General features: G+C 32.2%; 1 protein-coding gene across 1 annotated transcript in view; it reads left to right on the forward strand.

The window, feature by feature from the left end:
* Positions 1 to 17,731, forward strand: part of LRRC7 (leucine rich repeat containing 7) — a gene marked incomplete at its 5' end in the record, with an annotated part of 273,040 nt that overhangs the window by 23,494 nt on the left and 231,815 nt on the right. Inside the window, 2 exons of the mRNA XM_019628072.1 lie at positions 4,091 to 4,180; positions 9,403 to 9,459. Coding sequence (XP_019483617.1) covers positions 4,091 to 4,180; positions 9,403 to 9,459 — 147 coding nt within the window. The remainder of the gene's footprint in view (positions 1 to 4,090; positions 4,181 to 9,402; positions 9,460 to 17,731) is intronic.

Below are 17,731 nucleotides of genomic sequence, written 5' to 3' on the forward strand. Positions count from 1 at the left end.
AAGATCAGAATAAAAACAATACTAGACCAAATAAAAGTAACATAATTGCTCCCATTCTGAGTTCTTACTGTGGGGCAGGTCATCATTTAATCATTGGAGCAACTCTGGAAGTGGATATTAGTAATATCATTTTACAAATAAGAAAACTAAGTCTTACAAAAGTTTGCAAAGGCCATAGAGGTAATAATTGAAAGACTGTGATTCAAACCCAGGTCTTCTGCCATAAGTGCCTATGTACTCAACCATTAAACAATATGGGTGTCTGGTTTTATTATCCTTTCTTTGTTGTAGTTGGAATATGCCACTTTTAATTTAAGTAATCAATAAAAATGAAAGGTTTTTTTTTTAGCAGAGACATATTTAGCAATATGTATAAAACATATTAGTATTTTTTAATAAGTCAGTCAAATGTAAAAAAAACCACCAGCTGTTTTAGGATAGTAATATTATTTCATTATTGAGCTCTCCCAAGCTTAGTGTAAAATCTTGGATTTCATTGAATAGCTTGGAGAATGATAAAGACAACCCATGATTGTCATCTTCATCAAGTTTATCTATTTTGCTGGGAATATCTTCTTTCTTGCCTCTCCTCAAATATTCCTCTGGAAATGGTGATATTGACAAATGGGGCCATTGTCTCTATAAGCTACAAACCTGTACCATAAAATTAGAAAGAAATAAAATTGACTATCTTCTTTAGCAGAACTACTGACTTTTTATATATTTTTCAAATAATATGTTTCGAAGTACAATACTAGATCACTGAGGAGATTACAAAATTCCTTGTCCTCAAGAAATTTATAATTTATCCCAGGAATAGAAAATGCCCAACACTTATACAAAGAATAATTTGTGTAAGCATGTTGCCAAATCTGTCAAAAGAATCCTATGGGGAAAGTGAGAAAAAAGCCATTAATTTTTAATCTAAGTGCAGAGTAATCATTCAATAAATGCTTGATGAAATGACTGAAATAAAAAATACACGTTTTTAATAAGACATACTATATAAGCATAACCTTTAACTCTATGTTTTTAGAAAAGAAAGGTTCAATATAAAATGTCAACTCATCTTTGTTTATAACAAGACAGAGAAAATGATCTTACTTTGTATTCTGGTTTTTCATATTATTTATTTTTGGCAGTCCAGTTTTGCAGTTGGAACCTATACAATGTGGTCAATTCTTCAATCTTCAAAAAAGTGTGTATATAAGAAGCCAGATTTCCTTGTAGCACAAATTTTTCCAGAGAAGCAGAAATTAAGAAATATATTTTTGATAAAAGAAGCAGTACAATATAATACCATTAAGTGCATACATATGCAGAATAGTATATATAATAGACTATAGTCTATATAATAGTCTATATAATAGACTAAGGGAAACTGGGCAATTCAAATTGTACATATAACTAGAAAATTAGTGTTTTAAAGCCTTTTTACTTATTAGTAGTTACAATGTTAAAGTAAATTATTAGATCAAAGGTTTCAACATTCCTCTCGTTTTGCATGTATTAATATCTTTTTTTAAAAAATTCATAAGTGGTTCCTTCTTTCAAATGAGTGTGGTAACCAGAGGACATTAAAGGAAGATAGTACGTAAACTGGGTTGAACATTTCTACCATTATCATAAAAGCTATCATACTACAAGGATATAAGCTCTCATGCATTAAAACAAAGGAAAACATAGAGAAAAACAATGATCTTCCATAGATTTTTTTTTTAATCCTACAGGATAAAGTTCAAATCTTTGAGTCAAATATTTAGTACTTTCTAAAACCCGCACCCTACTGACATTCTTAAATGTTAACTCCTAAAACACTCGTACATAAAATATTTTCTCTGGAATGCATTTTCTCTTGGTCAACCATCTCAGGTGAATTCTTACCTCTACATCATAAACACCTTCATTCTTCTCTGCCTCCTTTCTCTTTTTTTTTTCTTTATTATTTTTTTTAATTTCATGAATCCTACGTTTCTTTTAAAGAAATTTATAGAAACATCCTTTATGAAATCACATACAAACAGTTCATCTCCAAAATACAAACTGGAGCAAGATGTTTGCAGCAAAAATAATCAGTATAAGCTTAGCATCATAAAAGTGTATAAAAATGCCTATAAATTAGCATAAAAATATCGATTGGGCTTAGTTTGTATTCCCCAGAAGCAGTTGTTTAGAAAGAATTCAAACAGTATATTTAGGAGGTGGTCTGAGGAAGTACTTCTTGAGGGTATGTTATCAAGCTATTTACTAGTGTGAACCACTGGACCTCAATCTGTCTGGGGAACCCTGGGAAACTGTAAAATACCTGCGAGGCAGCTGAGCTATTTATACTCCTGCTAGTCATTAGTTGAGGGTTGTTCCTGAGGGACATTAATCTCAGGTAAACAGGGATATAACTTAAATAATTTCTTGTATAAAAGGTTATATGTTTAAAAATAGTCACAGAGAGGCAATGTTTGTAATAGAAAACAAACAAGACACTAGAAACAATTGTAATGTTCTTTATAAGGAGGATAATAAATAAACTGTGATATATCCATACAGTGGAATACTATATTATAGTGATCAGTCATCTGCATCAAAATGGATGAATTTCACAATTAATGCTAATTTTTTAAAGTCTTAAAAATGTTCATAGTAGGATTTGATTTTTATATAATGTTCTAAAACATGCAACACCACCCAACTTTTTTTTTTATGGACTTAGATAGTTGTAGCAAAACCTTTTAAAAAGCAGAATAATCAACATTATTCAGGAATTTGTGGGGCAAATGGGAAGAGGTAGTCAGGGAGGGGCACCCAGAAGGTTTTAAAGCACTAGTTCTATTTATTATATTGTGGCTATGCATATATTCTTTTATATATAAAACATTTCATAACAAAAGATTGGGCACAGGAAGAGAAGCCATGGAAAGAAACTCAGATATAATGTCCCAGGAGTAGGAGGAGAAGCAAGAAAATTGGTATACTGGAAGCCAAGGAGAGAACAATCAATGATGGCAACTGTTGCTAGGCAGTGTGGGATGCAAAATGAAACAGGGACTAAGACTTGATCATTGGAGGCTTTCGTGACTGCAGTTTCAGTAACAGAGTTGGGGTAGATGCTGGAAAACAATGGCTTGAGGAGTAGTGAAAAGCAGTGAATATAGGTAGTTCTTCAAATAATTTGGTCAGTAAAGGCAAGTAGGGAGATAGGTCATAATTTGAGGGGAAGACAAATTTGAACACTATTTAGAAGCATTTTGTAAAAGAACATTATCTTTTCTAGACAACAGATAAAGACATTAAGATGTTTAAATAAAAATTTAATGACAGGAAAAAAATTCAATATCCTTCTAGGGACAAATGTCCTTGAAAATCTTTGAGTTAAATCTTTTGGTGAAAAAGATTTAAATATTTCAAGTAATTACTCCATCTAACTGGTAAAATTTCCCCAAAGGATATTTTCTCAACTCTTTTAATGCCTCTTAAAGCCTTTAGGATTCTGCTTAATTATTGTTTCAAAGTCCTTACTCATTTATAGTGAACATGAATTGGAAAAATTTGAATTATAGCGTACATACATATTGAGCTGGCATTACAGAAATTATTAGTCATGCGACAGAATGCTTCTCCCTTTTCATATTAGGCAGCTTTAGTCATCATTGTAACAAACTGTAGACAAATTTGAATGATTAAATAACAGAGTAAGTAGATATCTTTGCCTGACTATATAAGTGAGTATTCTATTGAGAAAGAACATTAAATTTAAAATTACAAAACATGGCATGCAATTTGAAATTTCCATAAAGACATATCTCTCTGGTATGCATAAGGTTAGGACAACAGTGAGATGATGTTGCTAACTTTGGCAGTGAAATAAATCTCAGCACAGTAGAGCAGCATGGAGGTGGGTGAATGCCATTTATTTTAATAGCAGGCAAAATTTTCAAGCTGTAACAACATGCTCAATAAATTCTTCTTATACTGTAATACCAAAGGAGACTTGAAAAAGGTATTACACTTCTATTTTTCTCCTTAGAGACATATATTTTTGTTCTGTTTCTATGGCAACATTGATGCAGTGACTAAACCTTGAACTTCTTTCTAGGCTTCCTGATGGCTTCACACAGCTTATGAACCTGACCCAGCTCTACCTGAATGACGCCTTTCTTGAATTTCTTCCAGCAAATTTTGGAAGGTAAAAATAAGAAAATTAAATGATACATATTTCAAAAATTTCATTACATTTTATTGGGATAACATTGGTTAATAAGATTATATGTTTCAAGTATATAATTCCATAATACATCATCTGTTTATTGCATTGTGTGTTCACCACCCAAAGTCAAAATCTCCTTTGGTCACCATGTGTTTGACCCCATTTATCCTCTTCTACCTGCTGCCTCCCCACTTCCCTTCTCGTAATCATTATACTGTTGTCTGTTATGATGAGTTGTTTGTTTGTTGCTTTGTATTTCATATCCCACATATGAGTGAAATAATGTAGTTCTTGTCTTTTTCTATTTGATTTATTTTGCTTAACAAGATAATCTCAACATCCATCCATGTTGTCACAAATTGCAGTATTTCATCTTTTCTTATGGCTGAGTAATACTCCATTGTATGTATGTACCATTTCTTCTTTATCCAATGACCTATTGAAGGACACTTAGGTTGTTCCCATGTCTTCACCATGAATAATGCTGCAGTGAACACAGAGGTACACATATCTTTATGAATAAATGTTTTCAAATTTTTCGGGTAGATACCCAGGAGAGGAATTACTGTGTCATATGGTAGCTCTTGTCTTAATTTATTGAGGAAACTCCATACTGTTTTCTAGTGGCTGTACCAGCCTGCATTCCCACCAACAGTGTCTGAGGGCTCCTTTTTCTCCACAGCCTCTCCAACACTTGCTATTACTTGTCTTAATATCAGGTGTCAGGTGGTATCTCATTGTGGTTTTGATTTGCATTTTCCTAATAGCTAGTGAAGTTGAGAATCTTTTCATATATCTGTTGGCCTTTTGTATGTCTTCTTGTGACAAGTGTCTGTTCAGATCCTCTGCCTATTTTTTAATTGGATTGTTAGTTTGTTTTTAAAGATTTTATTGGGGAATTGGGGGAGGCGAACAGCATTGGGGAATTGGGGAAGGGGAACAGACAAGTTGCTATCCTTTTGTTCTTCACTCTAGTTGTGGAGGACGTTGCTTCACTGGCCCATGTTGGTATTATCAATGCGCTCTTCCCGGGTAAGGCAGATCAGTCGCCGGCCTCTGGACGGCCCCACATGGCGGATCTTGGCAGCTCACACCGGCTGCCCACTGCTCATGCTGGCTGCCAGCCACTCATGGCAGCTTATGGCAACCCAATGCAACAGGGGCTGCAGCATACATCATCACCAGCGACTCACAGCAGCCCAGCTCCAGGTCGAACTGTTGTTCTCCATCTTAGCTGTAGAGGGCAGTGTCACTGGCCCTCATGTGGGATCCGAACCGGGGTCCTGCTGCTCAGAGCTGGCGTCCCAAGCCAGCTCTTAATCAACATGCCACTCAGCCGGCCCAGGATTGTTTGTTTTATTGTTATTGAGTTGTACAAGTTTTTATATAATTTGGATATTAACCCTTTATCAGAGGTATTATTTGCAGATACCGTCTCCCCTTTGGTTGGTTGCCTTTTCGTTTTGCTGATGGTTTCCTTTCTGTGCAGAAGCTTTTTAGTTTAATATAGTCTCATTCATTTATTTTTGCTTTATTTCCCTTGCCTATGAGGTCAAATTCCTAAAATCCTCTCTAAAACCAAGGTCCATAACTTTGTACCTATGTTTTCGTCTATGTATTTTATTATTTCAGGTCTTATATTTAGGCCTTTGATCTATTTTGAGTTAATTTTGTTGTATAGTGACAGATAGCAGTCTAGTTTCATTCTTTTGCAGATGGCTTTCCAATTTTCCCAGCACCATTTATTGAAGAGGCTTTCTTTTCTCCATTGTATGTTTTTGGCTCCTTTGTCAAAAATTATTTGCCCATATAGTATATGTGGGTCCATTTCTGGGCTTTCCATTCTGTTCCGTTGATCTGTGTGTCTGTTTTTCTGCCAATACCATGTGGTTTTGATATTGTTGCTTTGTAGTATAAGTTGAAGTCAGGGAGTAGGATACCTCCAGCCTTGTTCTTTTTTTCTCAAGATTGCTTTGACTTTTCGGGTTCTTTTGTGGTTCCATACAAATCTGATGATTTTTTTGTTCTACTTCTTGAAAAAATGCTATTGGGATTTTGATGGGGATTGCATTAAATCTGTATATGGCTTTGGGTATCATGGCCATTTTAACTATGTTGATTCTTTCAATCCATGAACATAGAATATCTTTCCATTTCTTTGTGTCTTCCCCAATTCCATTTTAATAATGTTTTGTAGTTTTCAGTGTATAGGTCTTTCACATCGTTTGTGAATTCCATTCCTAGGTATTTTATTCTTTTTTTTCAATTGCTAATTGAATTGTTATTTTCCTTTCTTTTTCTGTAGTTTCATTGTTAACATATAGGAACACAATAGATTTTTATACATTGAATTTTGCATCCTAGAAATTTACTGTGTTTGGTTATTGTTTCTAATAATTTTGGGTGGAATCTTTAGGGTTTTAGATGATGCAATTTTATTTCACTTTAGGTCAGTACTTTACCAAGACCAGTAGGTGAAGCTGCTATAGTGACCATTGTGATAAACCTTTTATTCAGTAAATGAGACAATGCTAACTTATGAAATGTTTTTCAAAAACATAAAGCAAAATTAGGTCATTGATAATCAAATCAATTCTATTAAAACATAAAATACAAAATTATCTGGAAAATATGCCTGTGGATATTTGTGGCGCTTGGTTTAGGTAATACCTTATAGCATAAAAACAAATGAAAATATAAGTGGATAAATAAATGGACTATATAAATACTTTTAAAATAAAAAATCATCAGAAAATATTTTAAAAATAAAGAAAAACAATAAATTGAGAAAATATTTCTAACATATATGGAAAGTAAATTATGTCCTTAACCTATAAAGAATTCTTACAAATGAGTAGGAAGACAAAGATCTCATTAGAAAAACAAATGGGTAAATGACATGAACAAGCAATTTACCAGTGAACACATGCAAAATGTTTATCCTCACAAATAATAAGAATAATACAAATTAAAATAACTATGTGTTTTCATGTTCTAGCATACTACAAAAACTTTCTGGAGTATGAGGAAAGAGGCAACCTCACATACTTCTGATAGAATTGAATTGTGAATATGATATATATATATATATATATATATATATATATATATATATATATCTTTATCCATTAATCTGTTGATGTAGACAGGTTGTTTTCATGTCTTGACTCTTACAAATATGAAAGATGGAAAGATATATCTTAAAAATTAAGACAATTTAAGCTTATTGTCAACAGCATTTTTGTAAGTGATCATCTGAAAATGTTCCAATAATAGAATGAGTATACCTTGACACCTATCTGTTAGAAGAAGCTAATGCATGACATTAAGAAGAACTCAGTGGAATCATGATGTCTCTTAACATGTAGCAGCCCCCATTTGCACAGAGAGAGTGCATCACCACTTCCCAAATTCCATTACTTTTGCAGATCATATCACAACCCCTAGGAACACTATAAACTTAGACAGTTTTGAACATTCACAGATCTTCAAAAGACCATTTGCCTCGCTTCCAAGTGAATTAGCACATCACCATTATTTATCTAAATTAGCACTGTCCTTCTGGCAGTGACCACAACGCTACAAATTTGCTTTTGATTTAGCCAATCAGAAAACGTTTGTCACTCTAAGGCACACTTTTTTCTTTTTTTGTCTTGAATTTTTGTCAGTCCTCTTATAGTAGCCCTAATGTGAGGGAAGAGATCTGGGCAAACAGAAAACATCATGCTAAAGCCAAAACCACTTGGAATTAGAATTTAATTTTGTGTAAATTGTTTGCCAATACATGTTCTATTTTATTATTGTGATCTAAGAAAGTTTTTTAACCTTCAGCTGGGGAGTTTCACAAAAGGATGCTTAAGATCCCTTTCAAAACCTGAGATTTGGTGCCCATAAAGGCCAAAATATAATGATATTATTAGTACAAATTAGTACAAATGTTGAGAAGATTTGAGACAAATCAATGTTTAAGAAATCTCTTGTACCCATTCTCTGAAGAATTGAATCACTTCATTTCACATAGAGATGAAGAGTTATAAGATTTAAATTAAATTAGAAACTTGATAGGAGTCAAAAAAAAAAAGAAAGGGAAAGAGACCTATATGAATACCTAAAAGCATACTAAATATAGGTAATTTAAGGTGAAATGGTTACAACAGTGAAATATTTCTCAAACACTAGTAATTCAGAGAATCCAATTAATATGTTCCAAAGTAGCCTCAACTGAGTACATTTTAAAGTTCATTTATAAACATGAGTAACAATTGTGCGTCCTCAACTACAGACTTTAACAAGTAGCTAGGTGTGAAATGCATTCCTAATCACAAATGTTACACAGCAACACAAACCGTGAACACCTTTCATCCCCTTCACAGATTTCCGCAGCCTCACAAGACAACTAATGCTATAGATTTTTAATGCACATCCACTTCAGAAATGTTAAGATGTTCATTTTAGAGTCAATGAAATGTGGTGCATTGTAGCACTTTTCCCACTGTGCAATTAATGATGATAGTAATAGCTACACATATTAAAACTTATGATGTGCCAGGCATTATGCTTTACATGTGTGACATCATTTAATATTCAAAACCCTATTCATTTGATACTGTTATCACATATTCATTGTAGATGGTGAAACTTAGGAGGCGTTAAGTAATTTGCCCAGTATCACAGAGATGGACTGTGAGAGCATGGATTTCATCCAGATTTTTCTGACCATAAAGCTCAAGCTCTTAATCACTATGCTACATTATTTGCTTTACAAGTTCATTTATAGTTTTCAGGGAAAGCATTGCCCTGTTCCAGTGAACACAGCACCGGAAATTTAGTAGATATGCAATAATCTGTTGAATGCATCCAATTAAACAACAGTGAATGTATTTTTATAAAACATGAAATTTAAAAGACTTGGGCTTAATGGTATTTTGAATGATCTTTATTTTAAGGAAATTTTGATCAATTTACAAATGACTTGTCAAATTTGATTTTGACAAATTTGATTTTGACAAATGATATTTGTTATTGTCTAATGTTAATATAACATTACTTATAACCAAGTTGTATAATTCTTTAAAATCTGTAACCATGGCATGTAATGTTGGACTTAGTTGTTTGTAGAATGTAGTGATTATGGACTTTACCATAGGAATATTATTTTGTAGAAAAATATTAAGAAGCAACTTTTTAATTCATTTCTACAGACTTGTCAAATTACGGATCTTGGAGTTAAGAGAAAATCATTTGAAAACTCTACCAAAGTAAGTGACTGCGTATTTTCTAAATTTTTAATTGTGATTTTTTTTTTTTTACTATGAAAAACATGACTATTTGTATTTTGGCTGTGCTTTGCCATTTTGATTGCTAATTTTTCTATAATTTTTCCTAGAGACTGAAAAATAGTGTATACTATAAGAGACTCATATTAAATAAGAATGTATCCAGCCTAATAAAATCATATAATTACATATAAAGGTGGGAAGAACCATTTAAGGTTCCCCTTCTCATAGCTGAACATGCATGCCAGGAAAGTACTACATTGAACTTATTAAATTGATTTTTAAGCTCAAAAACAACAGTTTCAAAAGGTCCAACCCAATAGGATGCTTAAATTTCAAGTTAATTTATGGATTGTGTTAGTTTTAAGTTTTTAAATCAAGACTATACAAAAATATTTTATAAGTAATGATTAAAAGTTTTCTAGAGATCCTAATGTAGTTTGAAGAAAATTTATATTTATGCATTCTTTCAAACTGTACTTATTTACTAGCCTATTTAAAATTTGGTTTATATAACAATACAGGATTTTTATGTAAAAGTTAATACCAAAATTTTATGCAATGTTTAGTTTTGTAAATTGCTTTGTTGTACTCTGCCTTGACTTACTCATGTCTAATAATAGAATTTGGTATTATACAGAAAAAAAATGTTTTGAAAGCCAAAAATTATTTAAAATGGGAAGTTTTTTTTACTCAAATAAATCAATATGAATGTGTATGTTACAATTAAATTATTTAAAGTACCGAGTTGCTTTCATTATCCTTCTGCAGTATTACAGAAAAATATTGAGTACAATGATTAATTTTTCAAACATATTAGCAAGACTTAGAGACCTTTCTTCTGCTGAACCAAAACTTAATCTTGTGTCTTACTTTTTAAATCCTTCCCCTATGCAAACTGGACTGAATTTCATTGATTTTTTTTTAGCCAATATATCAATAAAATACCTTCAAGTATATTTTATGTATGATATTATATATGAAAATTCTGACAGGGCAATATAAAACTTTCAATAATGATATGGATCCCATTTAAGTATATACATGGAGATAAAACATCTGTTCTTCCTCTGTAAGTGGAAGAAAAGGAGAAAACATGAAAAGGAGAAAATGTCTCCTTATCTAGACACCCCACACTTTTTGAGTAGCCTTTCTTTAAGCCATAGCATTATGCACAGGTTGAATGGATGGCACCTCTCCCAGGTTGGGGGCATAAACAGAGACAGGAGTATGATTGAAAGTGTTTCTGGTTCACCATTAATCTCTTGCAAATGCAACTGGTGTCAACATTTCCATGCCCAATGCTTTAAATGTTACACTTAAAGTACAGTGGAAACACAGCTAAGGAGAAAGGAAACCATGGTGAAAGGGCAGCTGTCCCCTCATCTAAATATATATGCTTAGATGAAGGAGAAGATGTAAACGTGGAGGAAAATACTTTCTCCTCTGCTCTCAAATAATGGTTTTGATGTGAAATGTGAAATAAATCTAACATACCTTGTCAGGTTTTTAAATATATATTTTTAAGATAAAAAGTTTACATGTAAATCAGGGCCTGACCATATTGATAATATAGACTTTATATGAGACAGCTGTGTGAATGATTCAGAGTAATGAGTAATAATGCTCATAATTGGTATGTGGGTATTCTGTAGGCTTTGAAACTGTGGCACAGTATCAAAACAGAATGAAAGTAAGTGGAATAATATGCATTCAACTATGTTTGACATAAAATACATTGTAAAGATGTATAGAACTGACAGTGGGTCTCCTTGGTAGACTGTTATGCATGTATAACTTGTATCGCTGTTACAGTTTTTTACATTTAAAGATATTTTCAAAGTTATTTTCAATCTAGTATGTTCATTTTTTAACTTAGAGACGAAAATCTAAAGAAACAAAACATGGATAAAATACAGAGAACTGTATCTTAGTTCTGGTGTCTATAAAATGAGAATTGCAGAAAGAAGTTGTGTCTTGAATAAAAATAAACTGTGTTTTCTCTATGCATTACACATAGTACACGTGATCACCAATCTAGACCTGTAACTGAGAGATATGTGAGAGCTTTCTACTCTCCTTTATTTTGTTCTTCCAATGGAAATAAAGAAATGTACTTTTAGGAAAAACCATTTAGTTTTATAATTGCTCTGAGAAGAGATAGTTCATTTTTTTCTCAGGGATACAAATAATATGCCACGTCTTTAAGGGTCCTCATGATTTTCTCTTCTTTTCATCTCCTGTCTTCAAGTCCATATGCCCGTCAATCTGTGAAAAAGGTTAAAATGTGTAAGAATTATGATATACCATACATTAAAATGTGTATCCTTTTAGTAAGCTGATAGAAACATTTTGATAGATGCAGATCCTCAAATTATTTCAGTTATTAAACAGAAGTTAGTATTATAAATTTTTACAATGTTTCTTTATGATCATTCTTCTAGATACACCAGTGAGTGAGAAAATTAAATTTCTCATATACACATTTGCTTAGAAATCATTGCAACAATCGGTCTTGATTATGACTAATAATTGACAACTTTAAGCATTTAAGTAACCTAGCTAATCAAAATGAAAAACCTTTAGATTTCAAGATACAATTTTTCCTCATAGCAGAATTATTCTCATAATTACATTTTTTGAGGGAAGTCAGAAATGCGTTTGTTCTCATTTGATGCTTTTGCAGTAGCTGTTTCTGTGTAGAATTCTCTTACCACAAATCTTTGCATGGCTTGATCTTCCTTATGCTTTACATCTTTCTTCAGATGTTACATCCTTAGGCTTTCCCTGATCACATCAGAAGATTGACCCCTCAGCCTATATACTCTTTCGCTCTTACATTTGATTTCCCTCATAACATTTACGGTTCTCTGAATTATTTTAACTCTATTTACTTTGAGGGTCGATCTCCTTAGGAGAACCTAAGGTCCATTAAGAAGAGGGTTTATTTTTTTCTTTTCTGTCCCTGCTGAATCCCCAGAGCCTAAAACAATGCCTGGCGCATAGTGAGCACTCAATAAACAAACAAGAATGCTAATGTACTGATTCAAATGAGAAATATCTGCCATGTGTCCTGGTCATTTTGTCAATTGATTATTTTCCCCATAGAAAATCATATGGGATACCAAATATTGTAATTTGATGGGTCTGTGGTAAGCATCAGATGGAGGCAAACAAAGATAAATGATTGGAGGATCTCAATGACTGATAGCTGAGCCTTTCATTTTAAACTTACACACAGACACACAAACACACACACACACACACACACACACACTCCCTTGGGTTGTTATAAATTACTCATAATAGCTAAGGCATGACAAGGGAGGAAAGTAATTTCAAATTAAGAAAATTAATATTTATAACAACTAAAGAAAATCTTAAAGTAGCATAACTTATTTCTTTGCTTTTGTCATAAAAATGTGATACATTTAATCAAGAAATATATCTCAAGATCAAAGTGAAAGGATAAGAAAAAAAATTTTTAATGAAATTTAAGACCCAATTCCATGGAAGTAACGTAACATATAAATGATTAGTAATAATAGTGGGGTTTTATCTTTGAATAAAATATTTTCATAATCATGAGAAGAATTTTCTAATACCTTTAAGTAAAAATATGACCTGTCCATTAATAATAATTATGGCTATGATTAACTGTGTTTTAACTTGAACTAAAATATGATTTATGTTAATGTATCTGTGATAATTTTGAAAATCTGAATATGAAGAAAAGGAAAGACAGATTCAGCTTAAATTCATGTTTACTTTTACCCTGCCTCCTGGGTACACAAGGCATGAAATGTGATTCCTCAATCTGCTGTCTTAATACACTAAGAGGAATACTTCAGACATGTTCCAGTAGAATTACTGGGGCAATATCAATAAATAGGGTAAACATTGGTGAGCCAAACAAAAAAGGGAAAAATGAATGAACTTGGTACAAGATAAGAAAGTCTTAACAGTTGTTGGAAGAAGGATTCAGAGTGGAGGTTATACATCTGAAGTAGTGATAACTTATTTTGGATCATAAGCTCCTCTGAGAAGCAGAAAAAAGCTATTGAATCTAGAAAAGTATTAATTCCAAAACCCAGTTGTGTCTGCAGACAATACTTTAGTGGTTACTGGAGGGGGAAGGAGGGAGGGAAGGTTGTTGAAAGGGTAAAGGGGATAAAATATATGGTGATGGAAGGAGAACTGACTCTGGGTGGTGAATACACAACATGATATATAGATGATGTATTACAGAATTGTACACCTGAAACCTATGTAACTTTACTAACAATTGTCATCCATATATATATATATATATATATATATATATATATATATATATATGACTCATTTTTGCAATGAAAAACAAAAAATTCGTCATGACTTTTCCGACAACCATATATATATATATATATATCCATTGTGAGTTTCCACATTTTCATTTTCACTTAAAAGTAGATTATTTGGCTTTTTATGTAAAATAAGCCACATAAAAATACCTTATATGCTATTAAAGAACACCAAAAAAAAAAAAAGGACCTTCTCAATTTTAAAGGACCAAATTTGTCAAATGGATTATTTTAATTATATAACTGTTTGTAGTATATTTTCTGAAAAGAGATTTTATTGAGCAATATTTCCTTTGTTTCATTAATAGGATTATATTTTACTATCTATGAAATTTTTTGAACTCTACATAAACAAAAATCATTAAGGAATAGTTTAAAGAAAAATTTTCCCAAGTATAAACATGAATGCTACTCTGAAACTACTAAGCTATGCATGCTTGACAAGTAGCCAATAGTGTATCCATTACACATGATTTTATTCTTTAGGCATCATTGTTTTTATTTAGCGATTTTCTCCCTGAAAACAAAAGTTCAGAAACTCTACACTGTTTTCCTTCTTCAGTGTCTAAGGACCCAACATGACACACATGTATTTATAGAAGGTGTCGAAACATTATACCTTATTTGGACATAGGCTCTAAGAAAAAAGATCCCCTTGAATTATAAATACCAATTAAAACCAGAGCTACATTAAAACACTTTTAATGAGAAACATTAGTTCATGAAAGTTAAGAAAAGACTGAAGGAGTATTTCAGATGAAGAAGATTAAAATGACATTAGAATTAGAATTGGCTCTTTTGCAAATAAAAATAAAAGTATTGGGACAACTGGCAAAACTTGCATGGGGTCTGAGGATTGGATGGTAGCAATGTATCAATGTTCATTTCCTAATTTGGATGGTTGCATTTTGCTCTGGTAGGAGATTGTTCTTGTTTGTAGCAAATACACACTAAAGTGTTTGGCAATGATGGACCACCAGGTTTGCAATGTACTCTCAAGTAGTTCAGAAAAGTTATTCATATGTTACTTTGAACCCTTTTGTAATTTTGATTGTTTCAACCAAGACACTTATTTTAAAAAGTGATTTTCAAGTAAATAAAACACTATCACATGGAGAAAATTATCACCTTCATTTCTGAAATACTTGTAAATATAGAGGGCAAGGGGAGAGTTTGCATTTATGTAATGAAATGCTTAACTATAAAATGAGCATTTCAGTGATTCTACATATGTGAATAATATTTGTACTGTGGATTTATTTTTTTCCCACCTGAATGGCAATAAGTACTTCATATTCATAATTATAACTCAGATTTCTATTTATTTGCAAGTAATGTATTTAGTTTTCATATAAGTTCACTTATTCTTTTTTAAATGAGATTACTCTATAAGCAGACTTACAAAAATATAATGTACTTGTCATGTTTTCCTTTTTAAAACCTCTTCTTTTGTTATGTATTTTACTACCTTAATATTGTCAGCATAATGAAGAAAAATTCATAAAATAATGTGTGTTCTGAACTGGACACGTGTGACTATTTTCTATTCTCATTTCAGTGATCCTATTAATGAATTTATCTCATTTGCCATTACTGTACTGGTTACTTCAATAAAAGACATCAATACGTTTCTTGGTGCTTTTGTAACAAAAAATTCCATTGTCAGGCACAGCTTACAGAATAGCTTTTTTGATATTTCTATTAACTGTTTTTGTGACTATAATACATAATTGGATGCAATGTGTCTTTATAATCATATTGTCTTATGCTTTTACCAATGTATATCAGTTTACAAGGCACATTGTTTTGCTAAACCCCTGATACCATTTCATTCTGGGTTATCTTTATCAAAAGTGACAATATGACGAGTTAACCAAAGGCAAGCATATTAGTAGTGGTCTCTAGCTGTAGAGAATTGTACTTACAAGTAGGTGTTTTCTTTATTTTTTCTCATCTGGTGTTATACTTTAAATTCAAATGAAATAAGTAGTAAATATAATATTCTATGTTTAAAAGAATTCTATAAATTATAATGCATTATAACAATGCAATTATTAGAATCTCATAAAATATCTAACATACACCTTCCAAAGATTCACTAGAGGAAAGGCTATATAGTTATATAAAGACTATATAAAAATATATATATAGATATATATATATTTTTTAGCCTACTTTCAATGTACAATTAGGATTGAGAATATTATGGTTAGCTAAGGTTGTGTCAAGTTCAGTGAGGCGCTAGGGAGAGAGCACACAAGCCAAATAAAACCATTAGATCAAATCGCTGTTTCAGAGTACTTCAATCAATAGCCATTCTTATCCCTGATGATTAAATTTACCAAAAGATAAAAACTGCCTGATATAATCATGAGGTTGAAAATGCTGTGGCTTCAGCAGTTTCATTGGATCTCAAGGCTTAGTCTCTCGTGGACTACCATGTACTCAGTTCTGTTTCCCTGGGAAGAACCGTATGTCCTCGAATGGGTATACACTTTGCAGCCATACCAACCTGGTTTGTATTCAGGCCCTTGCTGCTTGTTAATGATTATTTAACTACTTTAAACTTCAGTGTCATTCTTTTTTAAGAATACAGGGTAGCCATTAACTTCTTTGAACTGTAAACTATATTTTGGGTCATAGGTGATGAAAATGAGTCTTATGATCCTTTAGGACCAGGAAAGGGTGTAAACCAAAGTAGTATACTTTCGCACTTGAAAAACTTCAGTGTGGGCAAGAAAAATGTGGAATTAGTAATACACATTTTTTTATCTCATAAAACCCTCTTTATTAAAAATGAAATGGTGGGATTATTTTTTAGCATTTTCTTTATAACAAAGGCTTAAAAATAATGTGATACTACAATATTTTGATTTTCTTAATTTCAAGCAGTACCATAATGAGAACTCATAAATAATTGTTTCTCATTCTCAGTAACATATGTGAGAACTTCAACTAAATATCTATCAATTCTAAAAGACAGGGGTTTTTTTCTTTTTAAAATTGGTAGTTTCTTTGGGTACATTGGACTAAGATACTAAAAGACATGATAAAAAATAAATAAATAAGCCAACACTCTCAACAAGCACCAGGAAGAACATATCCACCATTTGTGACTTCATATACTTTTATAAATCTATTCATAGCAGCTTTGCAAATTCAGATAATTTAATGTGGATAGTTGCTCTCCCCTTTATGGATAAATGTGGTATCTCTACTAAAGATATATTCTGAACATCATACTAGTATGAATGTTGATCTCAGAGTTTTGGGCCAGAAAAATATATAAAAACACAAAGGACCTAATTAATAGATCTACTCCTGTGGTCTCAAATATCATCTTTCTGGTGGTGAATTGAAAACATTTACCTGAATTCCAATTTTACATTCCACTAGCCAGATCTCAAATGGAATATTCACCACCTATCAAAGCTGAAATCATTTTTATCTTCCTCCTGCACCCACCACTCCATTGCAAAACAAAAATAAACCAAAGCAAATCAAGCAAAACAGAAATCCCAGGCCTCTTCTTATAAATGCCTAACGGCAATACCATACACCTAATTACAGAAACTAGAAATCTTCAATCTTTTTTCCTCTCCTACTCTCCCCAAATCCACCTGCCATCAACTTATGTCACATCTAAGCACTCTTTCTTCTGTCATTGACCTACTTGAGTTCCTTAATATTACTTGCCTCAGCCTCCAGTAACTCCTCCTTCCTTTTATCTCCCTCGCTGGAATACATCTCCTTATTGTTACCAGAGCTTTCTTATTAAAATACACCATGGCGCATGTCAGTTTAAAAGCTCACAATGACTGTTCACAGCTTGCAGAAGACAAACATGCAAAGACTCTTCATAGTTTGGAGTCAGCATTTCTGGTGTCATTACCTTCCAACATTCACCGCCC

The sequence above is a fragment of the Hipposideros armiger genome, unplaced genomic scaffold (assembly GCF_001890085.2).
Source record: "Hipposideros armiger isolate ML-2016 unplaced genomic scaffold, ASM189008v1 scaffold_746, whole genome shotgun sequence".
Lineage (NCBI taxonomy): Eukaryota > Metazoa > Chordata > Mammalia > Chiroptera > Hipposideridae > Hipposideros > Hipposideros armiger.